Genomic DNA, 20,679 nt, shown 5'->3' on the forward strand with positions numbered 1-20,679 from the left:
TTTAGTGATTATTTTTTTTGATTTCTATAGTAAGTTCATTTAATTTTTCTATAGTTTATAGCAATAAAACAAAGGGAGTCTTAATGGACCACAACATTTTGATGCCTTGTAGAAATTTTTCCAGATGCACACATCTGTGAACACAAAGCTTAGCCAAAAAAAAAAAAAGTATTGTGTTTGTGGGTTACTTTTCCTCTAAAGAAAATAAGAAAATCAGTAACTCATTTGTGATCTCCTTAACAAAGATCAGATAAATAAATATAACAAAAATAATAATTGCCTGAAAATAAAGTTATACTTTGTAAAAGTAATAATGAACCAGCATGATGATGGTCATGTGACTTTGTGGTAAAATTTGGCAGCAAGAGTTTGGGTACAAGAGCATATCATTCTAGTTGACTGGAAAATGCTGCCTTTACTTTTCTCATATTTTTTCATGGTCCCATTACCTACAACCCTGTTTTTATATTAGCAGAGGTAAACTGCCAGCACAGGAATATAATGGTAGCTGTAGAATTTCTGTATAGGAGGCCTTAAGGGATTTGAGATAAAGCCTCCTTTTCATTGCAGACAGCATGATGTTTTTCACTCTGGTTTGAGAGCTGGCTTCTTTGAGGGGAGGGCTGATGGGGGTGATGGGGCAGACTTTTTTGGGAGAGGTCTAAGGCGCTGTCACCCTTCACAGTTTCAAGACATTTTAACTGTTTGGAACTCAAGGGTTACCTTCTGAATGTAGGGTAAATAAATCTTTTGTTCAAAGAAAGCAAATATTACTAAAATATGGTGAAGGAGACAAAGGAAACTTACTCAAAACACCCTGTCTTTGAGGTTCCTTCATTATGAGTGTGCAAATAGGTACTAACTGTTGTCTAACTTGCAAATGATTACTATCTGTTCTGCAAAGCAGTCTCAGCAGGGGTTTTCATATGGCGACCTGTTTAGCCTTAAAGTTACCTTATATAACTTTAAAGCAATTTCAGACCTGCCTTAATTTTAGCATATTTTAGGATAAATACATGTTTGCCTTTTTCCTCAATTAGTCCAAATTAGGGAGATTTTACTATGTGTTTAATTCCTGTGCTGCTGTAGGAACCTGGTAAGCAATAATTAATGCTCCACATTAGTTAAGAAGCAGCAATTGATTTTTGGTTCTATTTGGCTTATCTTTTCTACTTAAGTGCTAATATTTAATTTGTAGGGAAAATTCTAAACAGGTCTATATTTTTATGTTCATCCTCTTCCTTGAACTAATGAAATAAACCTATTTATTGATTTGGGCATGAGCTTTATTAATGTAGTTAATATGCCTTACTCATGTTAGTCCATGTATTTGGATTAGCAGTATTATTATTTATCTATCAACATTTTTCTTTCAGTTCAAAAGAATGCAGAAGCTTTAGAAGAAAAGAAGACCATACCTACAAAGAAGAAAGTGAAAGAGTTGAGAATTTTGGATCCCAAAACAGCACAGAATCTTTGTATGTGATATTTTCTACATAGGGAGTGGTGGTGATGGTAGTGATAAGGGATTGTTGGACGTTTTTAAAGCAAAGTTGTAACTTCTTTGAGCAGGTATATTTAACATCTATTGGAAACAAAATTTGGTGTAAACATAAAATTAGGTTGCCTTTTTATCATTCAGCCAGAATGGACTTCCTCTATAATTTAGCCTGGGCCAGGCCAGGTGGAACTTTTATGAATAAAAGGCTTTGGAATTCTGCATTGTTAAGAGGCCAAAGTGAGAATGAAAGCAGAGTTGAAAAGTGGTGTTTTTATTTTCCTTCTGCCTAGACCTGAGAGTGATGGTTTTAGAGTATTCACTGGTCACATTGGTTGAATCCTTTTATTGCTATTGCTTTGTGTTTGAAGGAATTGTGATGTGAGTGAGTTAAGTTGTTAACCACTGCCATATACAATTGGTTAGTGGACCTTAAAGCCTTTAACAAACCAGTCAGCCATTAAGTAAACTTTTGCTAAAGTAGCTGGACATTTAACCCATCTTCATTTACTCAGGCCTGAAGTTTTGTTTTGTGTTTTTCTTTTTTAATATATAGTCTTCCCTCTATATTAAATTCAGCATTTTTTTTTTTGGCACCACATTATGCTGTGTTTATATTCTAAGGATACTAAAACACTATGCTTGAGAAATTTCAGCACATCAAGCATTTCTAATTATGCAAAGAAATACCATGGGAGTTTATTTTGTGAAAGAATGTGCTATAGAGAATCAGATTAAAATAACTCATCATTCTTATTCTTCTGTCAGTAGGAATGTTGCTTTCAGAAAAGCAGTCTCCTAATAATTGTTCTGCATATGTACATTGCTTATCTGACAGTCTATTTTCCTTTATAAAGTGGATGTTCAGCACTTTTTTTTTAAAGAAACACAAAATGATTTTAATTGCTAGTTGATATCTCATAACATTATTTATTTGGATTCTGGTGATCTCATTTGGTGTTTATGTCTATATAATTGTTTGCCTGGACAGAAAGGATGCTTTTTCATTAGGTACAGTTAAGCCATATAGACTTCTCCATGAAAAAAAAAAAATTCTTGGAACATATTCGTGTTCTGGGGATAAGAACACATGTATGTTCTTTAAAAAGTATGTTCAATGGAGGTGAAACTGAAATGTATTATTGAGCAATGTTTTCTGAGTCAGTGTGAACTTTCCTAGGTATAATTTGTTGAATTATTCCCATATGACATAATATATATCCAATTAATAACAAGTTGACAAGGGAAATCGTGATTCAACATAAAAAGCAACTAATAGCATACTGCATAAATGTCATCAAAGATTTAGAGAACATTTGATGATTCAGACACTTTAATTTTTTCTTATGTGGGAGAACTTCAAAGTAGACTGATAGCTTTTTTTTAGTGTCAGGTTACTTTACTGTCTTCCTTGAGAGGTGCTGTATTGAATGCCTCTGACAATCTCCACAGTAAATTCAATGATGAATTAAAAAGCTAACTTGAGATACAGTTTCTAACTTTTCATGGGTTATTTTGTATTCGCTTCATCTAAAATGCCTAAGCATGTAGTTATCTGTGCTGTTAGTAGATTTATCTTCCATATAAATACACATGTGGCTTCCCTGGTGGCTCAGATGGTAAAGAATCCTCCTGCAATGCAGGAGACCCAGGTTAAATCCTTGGGTCATGAAGGTCCACTGAAGAAGGGAATGCAGTCCACTCCAGTGTTCTTGCCTGGAGAATCCCATGGACAGAGGAGCCTAGTGGGCTACACTCCATGGGGTCACAAAGAGTCGGACATGACTTAGCAGCTAAATGCACACACACACATATAAATACGCATGTGCTCTAAACCTTAGAGCCTTAACTAATGGAAACTACTTTTGTTTGTTCATAATTATATAGATTAATATTAGTGAGAGATTTCATATTTTAAGTCTATGAAACGGAAATCAGGTATTTATTTGTGCTTTAAAGTTGTGGTGCTGCTCTTTTTTTAATACAATCAACTTTTATTTTAGCTATCTTCCTAGGATCGTATCGTATGCCATATGAAGAAATAAAAAACGTCATTCTGGAGGTTAATGAAAGCATGTTGAGTGAGCCCTTAATTCAGGTAATGGCATATTTTGCTTTTAAATCTCATTTTCATGGGAATTGCTAGCTTGCTGTCTTCTCATTGGAGTTATGTGAAAATGTTCTTCTATGTTTGGAAAATAGAGTTAGGAGTATCTGTGTAAAATAGTAAGAGGACTCAACGTAGACAGTCAGGTTCTAGGTATGTGTCTGCCATTTATTAGATATGTGTCCTTTTAAGTTTTAAGTCTGTGCACATGTAGACACATCATTCCTGTACGCAAAATTGCATATATTTTATCATCCCAGTGACTCTGTTAAATAGATATTGTCAGTACCATTGCATGAAAATAAAAGTGTACAGGTCAAGAGGTTAAATAGCTTTCTCAGGATCAGTGGTTAAATGGTAAAGTTACCCCTTGTTAGGCACTTAATATGAGCTGGGAACTGTGCCAAGCAATTTATGTATTTTATCTCCTTGAATCCTACAACAGTCCTATGAGATAAGTACTGTTATCCTCATTTTACAGATCAAGAACCTGAGGCTTAGAGAAGTTGCCCACTTGTCACTTAACTGCTAAGTGATAAAGTAGTAGAGCTGAGGCTCAGAACAAATCCTATCATGACTCTAAAGCCATTGCTCTTTTTATTCTATTACTTTGCCTCCTTTGGGCAAATTGTGTCAGTTTGCTAAAGCCCTATCTCCTCATCTGAGATTACTAGGTTACTATGAGAATTATACCGAAGAGTCTGCTTGTTAGAATAAAGCACTCTATTAGATCTAATTCTTAGAATTCTTGGCAGCTTTTGTTTGACCCTGTCTAGAAGGCGGAACTGCAAGATTTTTTACTGATGGGCATAGTCATTGTAGACTTTTTGTTATTGTTGTTTGTATTTGAATCATGTGGTTTGCTTTGATTTTAAGCTGATCAACTAGTTTCTGCTGTAATAATTCTGTCCTGTCTCCCTTAGATGGTCTCCAAATCTGAGCGCCCCAGTGTCTATTGTTTGAGCTGCTGTATCCATGTAGATGTTTCTCCATTGTGTAGTATGGGCTTGCATTCCAGTTCACCTCATGTATGTTTTAAACATAGATATAGTTTATTCCCTATGCTATAGGGCCTATAGGACTAAGGTTTAATGAGTTTATGTAGGCTCTTTATTATCAAGATACACATTTATTAACCTCAACAAAAGTTACACTGTGCTAAGAAATCCCCTTTTTTAAAAATGTGTTTTCTTTGTCTGACTAGTAAGTCCACAGTTCTCTGACTTGAAACGGAGAGCAGATCACATTTGTCCTGCCTGACTTAGTGACATGATTCTTTGCCCAATAATCAGAATGAGCAAGTTAAGAAGCCTAAATGCGACTTAGTTCTCCCTCTTCTTTTCCAATTGGACAGTTTCATTTCAAAGTACAAGGCAAACAAATGTCTGACTCCTATTCAATAGTTGAAGCTTTCTAGTTTTTTCTGTATAGTCAAATTGTAGTAAAAGACTATCATATTTTGAAGGATTAATCAATGCAGACATTTATTTTGCCAATTAAAACTGTAGGTTTTCCTTCACATGCCTTGGTAAATAAAAAAAAATGTAAATATGCAGAATGCTACTGTGGTATTTATAATACAAATAAATACCATAATATTTATTTATTTAAAAAAAACAAATACCATAGTGTTTATTTACCGGTAATATTAAAAACATTTATTATTTTTTAAGTCAGTTTTTAACTCTTTAAAGAATGTAAGAAACAGAAGGATTTTCACTTATGAGTGATCGTCTGCTGCTGCAGCTGCTGCTAAGTCGCTTCAGTCGTGTCCGACACTGTGCAACCCCATAGACGGCAGCCCACCAGGCTCCCCCGTCCCTGGGATTCTCCAGGCAAGAACACTGGAGTGGGTTGCCATTGCCTTCTCTGATGAATGGCCCTCTAATATGCAATAAACTTTAACAATTTTTGTATAGAAATGTAATACCTGGGATTTTTTGTGTGTGTGTGTTTCACTTGATTTTGTAGCATTAACAATACATATTTGTTTTTCTCTTTAAATTGCCTGGTCCCCTTGGGAGGAATGAATTGCTTTGTTTGGAGGTGGCAGTAAATTATATCTGCGTTCTTGAATTCAACTCCTTTAATCTTAACCACTAGGCAATCAAAGCTTCCCAGGTGGTGTAGTGGTAAAGACTCTGCCTGCAAATGCAGGAAACCCTGGTTTGATCCCTGGGGTCAGGAAGATCCCCTGGAGGAGGGCATGGCAATCCACTCCATCATTTTTGCCTGGAGAATCCCCATGGACAGAGGTGCCTGCTGGGCTTACAGTCCATGGGTTTGCAAAAAGTCAGACACCACCGAACCACAAAGGTCTTCACTGCAACAAGTTCAGGCAGTCAAAAAGACTGCTTGTGAAATCACATTATTATGCTAAATCTTAGAAGATAAGTCAAGGAGAATCACAAAATCTGATTCTGGCCAGCTCCTTCTGTGTTATACCCAATGCCTCCATGCATTTCATGTTTGCTGGTGTTGGGTTAGCCTGTTTTTTTCTTGTCTCTTCCTCTTTTCTAGATGTCCATTCCTTTTTTCTAAGCCTGAATCTTTCTCTTTTTCACATCTTACTTGCATCCTTTGCCCCACAAATTTTGAGTTTTCCTTCTGTTGAAAACATGCCACTGAGGACTTTTTTTTCCCAGCTGGCTTCCTTTCCTCCTCAATGCCAGATACTCTAAAATTTCCTTTCATCCCTTATCCTGCTCAATCAAAACTCATTTTCTTAGTTGTGCTTGTAGGAGAAAACAATTTAACATGTAATTTAATAGTATGCCTGATTGGAATTGTGGTGCTTGGTTACGAGGCACAAATGGTGAATAACTCATCTGAGTTATTAAAGTTAATATCGCATTTATCCACACAAATTCAATGTCTGAGTATTTTCTGATGAGGAGGAAGGTCCTGGGTGGAAAGAGTTACTTGATTTTCAAGTACCCAAAGAAGACTGTTTCCTGCTCAGGCAGGAGAAAAGACTAGAATCACCACTGCCTTTCTCCCTCCCATCCTAGAAAGGATTTGCTTCAGTGATGCAAAAGTAACATCAATTTGCCATTCAAAGGAGCTGTTTACCATTTGTGTCTAATTACCATGTAGCACATAGATAATGCATAGCATTAAATATGTATCATCAGATTAACTTTGTTGTAAATTCTATCTGATTACAGTGCTAAACTCCATCCATGCATAATCATAGTTTGTTGCTTATGTGACATCATTGTCTTCTCATAACAACAAAAAGCAATTTTTTAAGGACACATTTCTTTCCAGAGACTTAAATTAACAGCAGTATTATTTCTCCTGCTGCTGCTGCTGCTAAGTCGCTTCAGTAGTATGGGTCAATAAGCTCTTTCCTGCCAGAAAGCTAATAGATTTTAGTTATTTGACAAGATGAATGCCTGACTGATAAAATAAAAATAAAACACTTTAATCAGCAAGATCATGCCCCAAATTTAAGGTTATTAATAAAAGTACTAATGCCTCCTTTATTTCAAAATACTTTAATTTAAGCTAGAAGCCAAGTTCACTATATGGACATAGTTGAAGATCCTAAAATGCTTATAAAAAACAAAGAAACAGTTAAAAAGTACACCATATCCTGAGATTGTTGAGGAGCTTCTAGTATATGCAGTTATGAGTTAGATCCAAATAATGTGTACTCAGTTGAGGTGATTCTTGTTATTATTTCAGCTTTGAAAATATGCTTTAGTGTAATTTAATTTGATCTATTGAGAGAAAAATTTAAGACCAGTAAGTGTTTTTAGGACATCAGTGGTAAAAATGAAGTAGTTGTAGGCACACTTACATATAGAACATTGACCAAAAAGAAAAGAAATTAGCACTTTTTAAAAAGCAATTCAAGTATTGAGGGAAAAATAAAATTGCATTCTATTTTAGAATATTAGTGCATGCAAATGATTCTTAAATGCTGTGAAAATTCATGTTGGTAGAGAGAAAAAATATGATTAACATAGAAGGAAGTATAAAATTGCTGCAGAACAATTTACAAAGATATGTATAAAGCAGGGGTTTCTAACCAGGGGTTCCCATGGAGAACCCATCAAGAGAATTCAGGGACTCCTGAACTTAGACATGAAAAACATTGCATCTTTATTTTCTTTACCTGCTAGCTAATATTTAGTATTCCATCTGATTAACAATATAGGCAACAAACCAAAGTGCCTAGAGTATTAACAGGACATCTAACTTTGTCACTAATAGAAATAAATTTATGCAGATATCTTAAAATATTGTTCACAGTCATTACTACTTCAAAATTTTACTGTTTATTAAAGCTGCCACTAGGTCTTATTTTTTAGTGACTTAGTCAAGAAGGAGAACTATTATTATGTCACAATTTATATTTGTAATATGTTGATAACTATTTCAATATAACTGGCTTCTTTTCCATTCTTATGTATTTTATTTTATTCTGAGAAGGGATCTATAAACTGGTATTAAAGAGTTCATGGCAAAAACAAAGAAGAAACTAGTATAGAAAAAAAAGTGTCCTAATCAAGATGGCAGATACAAGTCTTTCCCAACTTCAGCCACCCTCACATTATTCATAGAAAAGGCACCAGACCCACGGGTGAGGCTAAAGTACCCTCCTAGGCCACAGAGACTAAGAAATACCACACTGGAAGAGTGAGGGGATCAGCTGCATTCTGACCACATTGTGTCTCCCCAGAGTAGAACAGTGCTGCACCCAGAGTGCCCCCCAAGCCTGTAGTTTCTCCAGTGGGAAAAGAGGACCCTAAGTGGACATCTAGCTCTCCCAGCATTGTGGGACACTTCCAAGAGTGCTCTATTGGGTCTAACTTCCTAGAGGTAACTAGGGAATCTATGGGACTCAACCAATGGAGATCAAAGAGAAAGAGAGATACTGGGGTGGGAATTACAGCAACCAGCACTCAGATCCTGGCAAACTGTATTTCTGCTTGTAGCAATGCCCATGCGGAGATCTCAGCCAATGGTTCTTTCCATCTTCAGAGCCAAACTGGTCACCCCATCTGGCTAGGGAGTCCATTGGACAGTTCTGCCTGATTTGGGTCCCCAGTCAATGAGCCATACCAGCTATGGAGCCTGTTATGCTGTTTGGTCTAGACAAGAAAGCAGATTTGCACCTCTGCATAACTGCTGAGCATAACCTCCAGTCTCACCAAGTAGCCTAGCATGAATACTGAGGCCACTGTGGAACCCATGCTACAACCATGCTTGTTCATGGATTGAAGCAAGCAGTCTTGCCCAACTGTTATGTGTACTCTCTGGCTGCACATAACCACGGAGCCTGAACAGTAACTCTGATAGTCCCAGAGTCCAGCGTACAGCAACACTGAGCCATGAAGTCCAACCTGTGGCCACCGAATGGCAGAGTGCAAGGTGTGATCCTGCCTTATTGCTACCTGGCTGCAGAACACAGACTGTAGCCCCACCTAACTGCAGGATACAGTTTGAGGACCCTCTCCACCAGAGAGCCCAGCCCAGTCAAGAGCAGAGTATAGCCAATAGCTTACTATGTTATGAGGCCCAGCCCATGGCCCTGTCCAACAATAGGGTGCAGCCTGAAGTCCCACTTGATGCAGAGCACAGCATGCAGCTCCAACGAACATAGTCCAGCCAGCAGTGCCATTCACTCAAGGAGCACAGCCTGAGACCCAACTGACCAGGAGCAGTTGCAAAGCCATCCATAGCCCTGCCCACTTGCAAAATCCTACCAGTGACCCCACCTGATTGCAGAGTACAGTAATAGCCCCATCCAATATGGGAGTCTATCGAGTGGCCCTGCTTAAATGTGGAGCTCAGCCAGCAGTTTTACCCAGCAATGGAACTCAACCAGTGATACCCTTTCTGACCTCAGATAATGGACCATAGCCTCACCCAAGTAGGGATCCCAATAGCAAATGCCACTTACCAAAAAAATGCTACCAGCTGACTCATATAGTACCCCAGGTTGAGCTGATGAGTGAAGGGGTTACCCTATGGTAGCAAACATATAAAGTCTGGAAGAGAAGACCACTTACTGAAATGTGCAGATACTAACGCAAGGACTCAAGAATTACAAATAATCCAGTAAAAATGTCACCACCAAAGGAAATTAATAAAACTCCAAGGACTGACCCTAGAGAAATGGAGATCTGTGAACTTTCTGAAAAATAAGAATAATCCTCTTAAATTCAGTGAACTATAGAAATACACAGAAAGACAACTAAACAAAATTGGGAAAAACAAAATGAGAAGTTCAACAAAGGAAAAGTGATCATTAAAAAAAAGAACAAACAAAAATCCTAGAGCTGAATAATACAATGACTGAACTGAAAAATGAAATAGAGAGATTCAACATCACACTTGATCAAGCAGAAGAAAGACAAGTGACCTGGAATGTACGCCTTTTGAAATTATGCAGTCTTAGAAGTAAAAATCAAAAAAAGTGAAGAAAGCCTACATGACTATCAAAATTTCTCAAAAGAAATATTATAAGCCAAGAAAATGTGAAATGATGTATTCAAATATTGAGAGGGGAAAAAAAAAGTTTCAACCAAGACCACTCTAGCCACAAAAGCTGAGTATCTTTTCCTTTAGGAGAGAAAATATTGTTTGAGAAAATATTTTTCCTTTGAAAAGATAAATATTTTCTCAAATAAACAAGAGCTGAGGGACTTCATCACTAGAACTGCTGTACAAGAAATACTAAAGGGTGTTTTTCAAGCTAAAATGAAAAGATGCTAATTTAAATCATAAAAACATATGAATGTGTAAAACTCATGGTAATGGTAAATATATAGTCAAAGTCAAATTCTCTAACATTATAGGCTGTGGCTTAATTCACTTATGACTCCAATAATCTCTTATTTGTTACACATTATAAAAATTTAAATAGTAACATCAGTAATCTAAAATAATATAATCTGTTAGCGGAGAGAAGTAAAATTGTAAAGTTCAGTGTGCTATTGAAGTAAAATTGTTACCAGCTTAAAATAGGATGTTATAAATATATTTTGTTTAGCCCTCACTATAACCACAAAGGAAAGACCTATAGTAGATACACAAAAGATTATGGTAAAGGAGTCAAAGTATACTGTCACAAAAATACTCAAATCACAAAGGATGAGAACAGTAGAAGACTCACGGAAAAATACATTCACAAAACAACAAATGGACAAAGCAAGTCTCTACCTATCAGCAATTAATTTAAAGGTAAATGTTTTAAGGTCTCCAATCAAAAGACATACAGTAACTGAATGTGTAAAAACAAGATTGAAAGATATGCTGTCTAAAAGATACACTATCTAAAAGTGCATGGAAAGACTGAGACTGAAGAGATGATAAAGGATATTTCAAGCAAATAGTAACCAAAAGAAACCAAGGCTCCTCTGTCCATGAAGTTTTCTAGACAAAAATACTGGAGTGGGTAGCCATTCCTTTTTCCAGGGGATCTTTGTGACCCAGGGATCGAACTTGGGTCTCCTGCATTGCAGGAGGATTCTTTACCATCTGAGCCACCAGGGAAACCCCTGCTATACTTATAACAAACAACATAGACATTAAGCCAAAAAATGGTCGAAACCCAGACAAAAGCAGTCATTATATAATGATAGAGTGGTCAGTTCATCAAAAAGGCAATAATTGTAAATATGCAGCCAACATTGGAACATGAAAATATATGAAATAAAGAATAATAGAACTGAAAGAGGGGATAAAGGAAATAAGCAACAATAAACTAATAGTTGGAAAATTTATTACCCCATTTTGAACAATGGATATATGATTCATACAGAGAATGAATAGCAAAATAGTGGATTTGAACAATACTATGATTTAATATACCTTACAGACATATACAGAACATTTCATCCAATAGCAGCCGATTACATACTCTTCTCAAGTACACATGGAACATTCTCCAAGATAGATCATATGATAGGTAATAGATAGCAAATTTAAGAAGACTGAAATTATATCACATCTTTTCTGACCACAGTGTTATGGTGCTAGTAGTCAATAGTAGAAGGAAAGCTGGAAAATACATTAATACATGGAAATTAAGCATAACACACCCAAATAACTAATAGATCGTAGAAGGAAAAGAAGAAGAAATACATTGAGACAAATCAAAATGGGATCACAACCTACTGGAACTTATTGCATGGGGTGGGGGAACAGTTCTAACAGGGACAATTTATAGGGAGAAACACAGCAAGAAAAAAGAAAGATCTCAACCTTACTACTCCTCAAGGAATTAGAAAAATAAGCAAAAAGGAATCTCAAAGTTAGTAGAAGGGAGGAAATAATAAATATTGGAGCAGAAATAAATGAGACTAAAAGACAATAAAAAAGATCAATGAAACTGAGAGCTGAATTTTGGAAAAAATATACTCATAATCACGAGACTACTATAAATAGATGCCAACTTATTGAAGAAATCAATAAATTCCTAGTGTCATATAACCTACCAAACATGATTCATGAAGAAACAGAAAATATGAGCACAACACTAATGACTAAGGAGACTCAAACAGTATTCGAAAATGTCTCGAAGAAATGTCTGGGATAAGATTGTTTCACTGGTGAATTCTGCCAAACCTTTAAAAAAGAATTAACATTGATCCTTTTGAAACACTTCCAAAAATCTGAAGAGAAAGGAATATTCTCAAGCTCATTTTATGAGGCCAGCATTACCCTGATACTAAAGCCTGGTAAAGATACTACAAAAAAAAATTAGGCAAAGGACTTGAATAGGCATTTTCCAAAGAAAATATTCCAATGGCAAAGATGTACATGAAAAAAAGTGCTTGATTTCACTAATCATCAGGGAAATGCAAATCAAAACCACAAAGAGATATCACCTTACACCTATTAGAATAACTGTTATCAAAAAGTCAGAAAATACTGGGAAGGATAAGGAAAGAAGGGCACCCTTGTACACTGTTGGTGGGAATGTAAATTGGTACAGTCTCTACTGAAAAAGGTATGCAGATTCCTTAAAAGATGAAAATTGAACGGAATATGATCCAGCTATCTCACATCTGTATGTATATTTGATGGAAATAAAATCACTATATCAAAGAGAAATCAATGTGCCCATGTTCATTGTAGCATTTTTTTTTTTTTTATAGCCAAGACATACAAACAAACTAGGTATCCACTGATAGATGTGTGAATAAAGAGTTGTGGCAAGAAATTCCCTGGCAGTCCAGTGGTTAGGAATTTGTCTTTTTACTGTTGTGGCCCAGGTTGGGGAAGTAAGATCTGACAAGCCACATGGTATGGCAAAAAAATTCTTAAAAATTAAATAAAAATTTAAAAATACAGACAGTTCCATCCAGACCATTTTCCAGGAATAATTCATTTTAAAAATTGTGATATATATATGTATACATACACATACACAGATACACACACAGGAATATTATTCAGATTTTTCAAATGAAATTCTGCCATATATGACAACATAAATGGACTTTGAAGGCATTATTCCGTGTGAAATAAGTTAAAGACAAATACTGTGAAGTATCACTTATATGTGGAATTAAGACAAACCAAACTTAAAGGAACAGAATAGACTGTTGTTTGTCAAGGGTGAAGGCAATGGAAGAATGGCTGATACTGTTCCAAGGGTACAAAATGAATAAGTACTCGAGATGGAATGTGTGCTATGGCAACTGTAGTTAACAGTACTGTACTGTATATTTGAAGTTCCTAAGAGAGTGTGTGTTAAAAGTCCTCACCAGAATAAAGAGAAATTATGATTATGTGTTGTGATGGGTATTTAAACAAACCTTAGTGAGATGATCATTTTGTCATATATGCATATATCAAATTATCACATTTTACATCTTGTTCTGTCCTGTGCTTAGTTGATCAGTCATGTCCAGCTCTTTGCGACCCCATGGACTGCAGCCTGCCAGACTCCTCTGTCCATGGGGATTCTCTAGGCAAGAATACTGGAATGGGTTGACATGCCCTTCTCCAGGGGAAGATCTTCCCAACCCAGGGATCAAACCTAGGTCTTCCACATTGCAGGCAGATTCATTACTGTCGGAGCCACCAAGGAAGCCAAAGAATACTGGTGTGGGTAGCCTATCCCTTCTCCAGGGGATCTTCCTGACCCAGGATCTTAAAGTTACACAATGTCATAGACCTTAGTAAAACTGGAGAAAACATTTTAAAAAGTTTTCCAATTAAATGGTTTAGAAGTTTCCCTTAAATGTATTGCAAGACAGTAAAATGATCAGTAGTTACCAGGCATTAGTGGGGAAGGAGGGATGAAGACCGAGCACAGAGGATTTTTAGGACAGTGAAAGTAAATATTCTGTATGGTAATATAATTGTGGATACACGTCACATGTTTGTTAAAATCCCATAGAATGCATGAAATGAAGATTGAACCCTAATGTAAACTATGGACTTGAGGCAATATTGATGTGTGAATGTAGGTTCATCGGTCCTTAACAACTGTAGCATTTTCCTGGGGGATGTTAAGGAACCTGTACATGTACGAGGGCAGGATATACATGGGGATTATCTGTATTTGATGCTCAGTTTTGCTGTAAACCTAAAACTACTCTAAAAAAAGAAAGAAATTAATACAGAGGCTCACAGAAGGGGCACTTTGGGTTGGGTGGCCTGTGGTTATAGTGTCTCCTTGGGAGAAGTGTAACTTAAACTGGACTTTGCTGCATTATTAGGGTTCAGTTAGAGAGGGCCACAAAGAGAGAAAGTGAGCAAGGGCTTAAGACATAAGGAAAATATCTATATTCTGGTGTACATCAGAAGTCATGTAGCTGACAATGAGAAAGAACATGTAAATGTTGGGCTTATACTTTAGAATGATAGAGATCAAATTAGTGACTCACAGTATATTTTCCTAGGTCTTTCTAGTGCCTAAATGGTAGGATATGCATGTCACATACTATCCTATTTGCTGTAGTCCTGACCACACCCACTACATATTACCCATTCTAATTTGTTCCTAGTCTTTATAATCATCTGACTTTTTGACTCCTGGTATATAACTTGATTGCGAGCTTATTAAATTTGAACACGTGTGTTTAGAAACATTACTTTAGCTATAGGATGCCAAGTGGCTTGGTGAAAAGAGATTAAAATAGATAACTATAATTTCAAGTATAAAGTACAATGAGGTCTCAAAATACATTGTAGATAAATTAAGGAAAGGTGGCTAAATAAGAAGTTACAAAGAAAAGATTCATTGTAAAATGTTGGTGATAGAATGGTTGTACTGTTAATAAAAATAAGCAAATCATGTGAGAGAAAAAATACTTCCATGGTAGAGGAGAAAATTGTTATGGATATATTACAAAAGAGTATGTCTTAAAAGTCAGAATAGAGATGAGGACTGAAGTTAAGAATTTGGGGAGTCATTTGCAAGGAAATCATAGTCAACAAGAGTCCAAAATGCAGTACTTGGACGTAATCTCAAAACGACAGAATGATCTCTGTTCGTTTCCAAGGCAAACCATTCAATTTCACAGTAATCCAAGTCTATGCCCTGACCAGTAATGCTGCAAAAGCTGAAGTTGAATGGTTCTGTGAATACCTACAAGACCTTCTACAACTAACACACAAAGAAGATATCCTCTTCATTATAGGTGACTGGAATGCAAAAGTAGGGAGACAACAGCTACCTGGAGTAACAGGCAAATTAGGCCTTGGAGTACAAAACAAAGCAGGTCAAACGCTAACAGAATTTTGCCAAGAAAACCCACTGGGATAGCAACCACCCTATTCCAACTACACAAGAGAAGCCTCTACACATGGACATCACCAGATGGTCAATACCAAAATCAGATTGACTAAATTCTTTGCTGCCAAATATGGAGAAACTCTACACAGTCAGCATATGACACCACGGTTATGGCAGAAAGCAAAGAAGAACTAAAGAGCCTCTTGATGAAAGTGAAAGAGGAGAGTGAAAAAGTTGGCTTAAAACTCAGCTTTCAGAAAACTTAAGATCATGGCATCCGGTCCCATCACTTCATGGCAAATAGATGGGGAAACAGTGGAAACAGTGTCTGACTTTATAGTTTTGGACTTTAAAATCACTGCAGAGTGCTCGCTTCGGCAGCACATATACTAAAATTGGAACGATACAGAGAAGATTAGCATGGCCCCTGCGCAAGGATGACACGCAAATTCGTGAAGCGTTCCATATTTTTACATGTATACCTGTGGTGGATTCATTTTGATATTTGGCAAAACTAATACAATTATGTAAAGTTTAAAAATAAAATTAAATTAAATTTAAAAAAAAAATAAAATAAAATCACTGCAGATGGTGACTGCAGCCGTGAAAGAAAAAGACGCTTGCTCCTTGGAAGAAAATCTATGACTAAACTAGACAGCATATTAAAAAGCAGAGGCATTACTTTAACCAAGAAAGGTCCATCTATTCAAAGCTATGGTTTTTCCAGTAGTCATGTATGGATGTGAGAGTTGGACTATAAAGAAAGCTGAGTGCTGAATAACTGATGTTTTTGAACTGTGATGTTGGAGAAGACTCTTGAGAGTCCCTTGGACTGCAAGGAGATCCAACCAGTCCATCCTAAAGGAAATCAGTCCTGAATATTCATAGGAAGGACTGATGCTAAAGCTGAAATTCTGATACATTGGCTACCTGATGCAAAGAACCAACTCATTGGAAAAGACCCTGATGCTGGGAAAGATTGAAGGCGGGAGGATAAGGGAATGACAGAGGATGAGATGGTTGGATGGCATCACCGATGTGATGGACATAAGTTTTAGTAGACTCTGGGAGTTGGTGATGGACAGGGAACCCTGGTGTGCTGCAGTCCATGGGGTCATAAAGAGTTTGACATGAATGAGCAACTGAACTGAACTTGCAAGGAAATGATTGTTCTAGTTTAGTTGCTCAGTTATGTACAACTCTTTGTGACCCCATGGACTACAGCATGCCAGTCTTTCTTGTCCGTTACCATCTTCTGGAACTTGCGCAAACTCCTTTGAGTTGGTGATGCCACCCAACCATCTTGTCCTCTGTCATCCCCTTTTCCTCCTGCCTTCAATCTATCCCAGCATCAGGATCTTTTGTAATGAGTTGGCTCTTTCCATCAGGTGGCCAAAGGATTCGAGCTTCAGCTTCAACATCAATCCTTCCAATGTATAATCAAGGTTGATTTTCTTTAGGATTGACTGGTTTGATCTCCTTGCAGTCCAAGGGACTCTCAACAACTAAACAAGTGATCTAGTTTAGAGTCCAGAGAAATTTTTGAAGTTGGTAGTGAAAAAAGTGACTGCTGGAAAGTTAAGTTCCACATTTCTGGAGACTACACAGATTGAGGGGATGGATCATATTAGAGAAATCAGAATAAAGGGAGCCAGCATATCAGAGGAGTGCCAGGTTCGCTGGTGCCTCACAAAATCGAGCACAATAGAGAGTTCTGAGGAGAGATGAAGGAGAGCATGATATCAGGGGAAAAAGATACCTCTTTTGATATACTGAATTGCAGTGATGCCTTTAAAGTAGTTATTTTCTGATAGATCTTCATTAAAATAATCCACACTTCATATCAGACACCTGTATTCCTTAAGTGGATGTAGTTGTCTTTTGGTCTCCATCACCCTTATTTTTAAGGGACAGATGAATTTCTGTTGGGCAAACAACTATCTGATGTACTATTTTCTGCTTCTCTTCCACTTGATTTGTTTTCTCTGAATTTTCATTCATTTCTTCCTTTCCTCCTCCCTCCTCTCCTTTCATCCTTTCTTTCATTTTAACAACTTTTTTGTGGTATGGTGGTGATTTACTCACTTAAGTCATGACCAGCTCTTGCAATCCCCTGGACTGTATCCTCCCAGGCTCCCCTGTCCATGGGATTTCCCAGGTAAGATTACTGGAGTGGGTAGCCATTTCCTTCTCCAGGGAATCTTCCAGACACAGGGATTGAACGTGCATCTCCTGCACTGTAGGCAGATTCTTTACAGCTGAGCCTCCAGGGACTTTTTTTTTTTAAGTAATGGGCCCTTCAGTTCAGTTCAGTTGTTCAGTAGTGTCTGACTCTTTGCGACCCCATGAACCGCAGCATGCCAGGCCTTCCTGTCCATCACCAACTCCTGGAGTCCACCCAAAATCATGTCCATTGAGTCGGTGATGGCATCCAACCATCTCATCCTCTGTTGTCCCCTTCTATTCCTGCCCTCAATCTTTCCCAACCTCAGGGTCTTTACAAATGAGTCAGTTCTATACATCAGGTGACCGAAGTATTGGAGTTTCAGCTTCAACATCAGTTCTTCCAATGAACCCCCGGGACTGATCTCCTTTAGGATGGGCTGGTTGAATCTCCTTGCAGTCCAAGGGACTCTCAGGAGTCTTCTCCAACACCACAGTTCAAAAGCATCAATTCTTCGGTGTTCAGCCTTCTTCACAGTCCAACTCTCACATCCATACGTGACTACTGGAAAAACCATAGGCTTGACTAGACGAATCTTTGTTGACAAAGTAATGTCTCTGCTTTTTAATATCCCCTCCAGGTTGGTCATAACTTTCCTTGCAAGGAGTAAGCATCTTTTAATTTCATGGATACAATCACCATCTGCAGTGATTTTGGAGCCCAGAAAAATAAAGGCAGCCACTGTTTCCACTGTTTCCCCATCTATTTCCCATGAAATGATGGGACCAAATGCCATGATCTTAGTTTTATGAATGTTGAGCTTTAAGCCAACTTTTTCACTCGCCTCTTTCACTTTCATCAGGAGGCTTTTTAGTTCCTCTTCACTTTCTGCCATAAGGGTGGTGTCATCTGCATATCTGAGGTTATTGATATTTCTCCTAGCAATCTTGATTCCAGCTTGTGTTTCTTCCAGTCCAAAGTTTCTCATGATGTACTCTGCATATAAGTTAAATAAGCAGGGTGACAATATACAGCCTTGACATACTCCTTTTCCTATTTGGAACCAGTCTGTTGTTCCATGTCCAGTTCTACCTGTTGCTTCCTGACCTGCATACAGATTTCTCAAGAGGCAGGTCAGGTGGTCTGGTATTCCCATCTCTTTCAGAATTTTCCACAGTTTATTATGATCCACACAGTCCAAGGCTTTGGCATAGTCAATAAAGCAGAAATAGATGTTTTTCTGGAACTCTCTTGCTTTTTTGATGATCCAGCGGATGTTGGCAATTTGACCTCTGGTTCCTCTGCCTTTTCTAAAACCAGCTTGAACATCTGGAAGTTCTTGGTTCTCATATTTCTGAGGCCTGGCATGGAGACTTTTAAGCATTACTTTGCTATCATGTGAGATGAGTGCAATTTTGCAGTAGTTTGAGCATTCCTTGGCATTGCCTTTCTTTGGGATTGGAATGAAAACTGATCTTTTCCCGTCCTGTGGCCACTGCTGCATTTTCCAAATTTGCTGGCATATTGAGTGCAGCACTTTCACAGCATCATCTTTCAGAATTTGAAAGAGCTCAACTGGAATTCTATCACCTCCACTAGCTTTGTTCGTAGTCATGCTTCCTAAGGCCCACTTGACTTCACATTCCAGGATGTCTGGCTCTAGGTGAGTGATCACACCATTGTGATTATCTGGGTCATGAAGATCTTTTTTGTATAGTTCTTCTGTGTATTCTTGTCACCTCTTTTTAATATGTTCTGCTTCTGTTAGGTCCCTACCCTTTCTGTCCTTTATTGAGTCCATCTTTGCATAAAATGTTCCCTTGATATCTCTAATTTTCTTGACGATATCTTTAGTCTTTCCCATTCTGTTGTTTTCCTCTATTTCTTTGCATTGATCACTGAGGAAGGCTTTCTTATCTCTCCTTGCTATTCTTTGGAACTCTGCATTCTAATGGGTATATCTTTCTTTTTCTCCTTTGCTTTTTGATTCCCTTCTTTTCACAGCTATTTGTATGGCCTCCTCAGACAGCCATTTTGCTTTTTTGCATTTCTTTTTCTTGGGCATCGTCTTGATTCCTGTCTCCTGTACAATGTCACGAACCTCCTTCCATAATTCATCAGTCTGTCTGTCAGATCTAGTCCCTTAAATCTATTTCTCACTTCCACTGTATAGTTATAATGGATTTGATTTAGGTCATACCTGAATGTTCTAGTGGTTTTCTCTACTTTCTTCAATTTAAGTCTGAATTTGGCAATAAGGAATTCATGATCTGTGCCACAGTCAGCTCCCGGTCTTGTTTTTGCTGATTGTATAGAGCTTCTCCATCTTTGGCTGCAAAGATAATCAATCTGATTTTGGTGTTGACCATCTGGTGATGTCCATGTGTAGAGTCTTCTCTTGTGTTGTTGGAAGAGGGTGTTTGCTGTGACCAGTGTGTTCTCTTGGCAGAACTCTGTTAGCCTTTGCCCTGCTTCATTCCGTATTCCAAGGCCAAATTTGCCTGTTACACCAGGTGTTTCTTGACTTTCTACTTTTGCATTCCAGTCCCCTATAATGAAAAGAACATCTTTTTTGAGCATTAGTTTAGAAGGTCTTGTAGGTCTTCATAGAACTGTTTGACTTCAACTTCTTCAGCTTTACTGGTCGGGGCATAGACTTGAATTACCATGATATTGAATGGTTTGCCTTGGAAATGAACAGAGATCATTCTGTCGTTTTTGAGACTGCATCCACGTACTGCATTTCAGACTCTTTTGTTGACCATGATGGCTACTCCATTTTTCCTAAGGGATTCCTGCCCACAGTTGTTGATATAATGGTCATCTGAGTTAACTGCACCTATTCCAGTCCCTCTTAGTTTGCTGATTCCTAGAATGTCGACATTCTGTCTTGCTACCTCCTGTTTCACCACTTCCAATTTGCCTTGATTCATGGACCTGTCGTTCCAGTTTCCTATGTAATATTGCTCTTTACAGCATCGGACCTTGCTTCTATCACCAGTCACATCCACAACTGGTATTGTTTTTGATTTGGCTCCATCCCTTCATTCTTTCTGGAGTTATTTCTCCATTGATCTCCAGTAGCATATCGGGTACCTACCATCCTGGGGAGTTCATCTTTCAGTGTCCTATCTTTTTGCCTTTTCATACTGTTCATGGGTTTCTCAGGGCAGGAATACTGATGTGGTTTGCCATTCGCTTCT

General features: G+C 37.6%; 1 protein-coding gene and 1 non-coding gene across 13 annotated transcripts in view; both read left to right on the forward strand.

The window, feature by feature from the left end:
• Positions 1–20,679, forward strand: part of DIAPH2 (diaphanous related formin 2) — a 981,259-nt gene that overhangs the window by 439,415 nt on the left and 521,165 nt on the right. For all 12 annotated transcript variants that reach the window (XM_055563966.1, XM_055563967.1, XM_055563965.1 and 9 more), the window contains 2 exons: positions 1,377–1,478; positions 3,502–3,596. In XM_055563966.1, coding sequence (XP_055419941.1) covers positions 1,377–1,478; positions 3,502–3,596 — 197 coding nt within the window. The remainder of the gene's footprint in view (positions 1–1,376; positions 1,479–3,501; positions 3,597–20,679) is intronic.
• LOC129640525 (U6 spliceosomal RNA) lies at positions 15,678–15,784 on the forward strand. Its single transcript, XR_008708881.1, has one exon. It is a non-coding gene; the product is annotated as a U6 spliceosomal RNA (small nuclear RNA).

This window comes from Bubalus kerabau, chromosome X, assembly GCF_029407905.1.
Source record: "Bubalus kerabau isolate K-KA32 ecotype Philippines breed swamp buffalo chromosome X, PCC_UOA_SB_1v2, whole genome shotgun sequence".
Classification (NCBI taxonomy): Eukaryota; Metazoa; Chordata; class Mammalia; order Artiodactyla; family Bovidae; genus Bubalus; species Bubalus kerabau.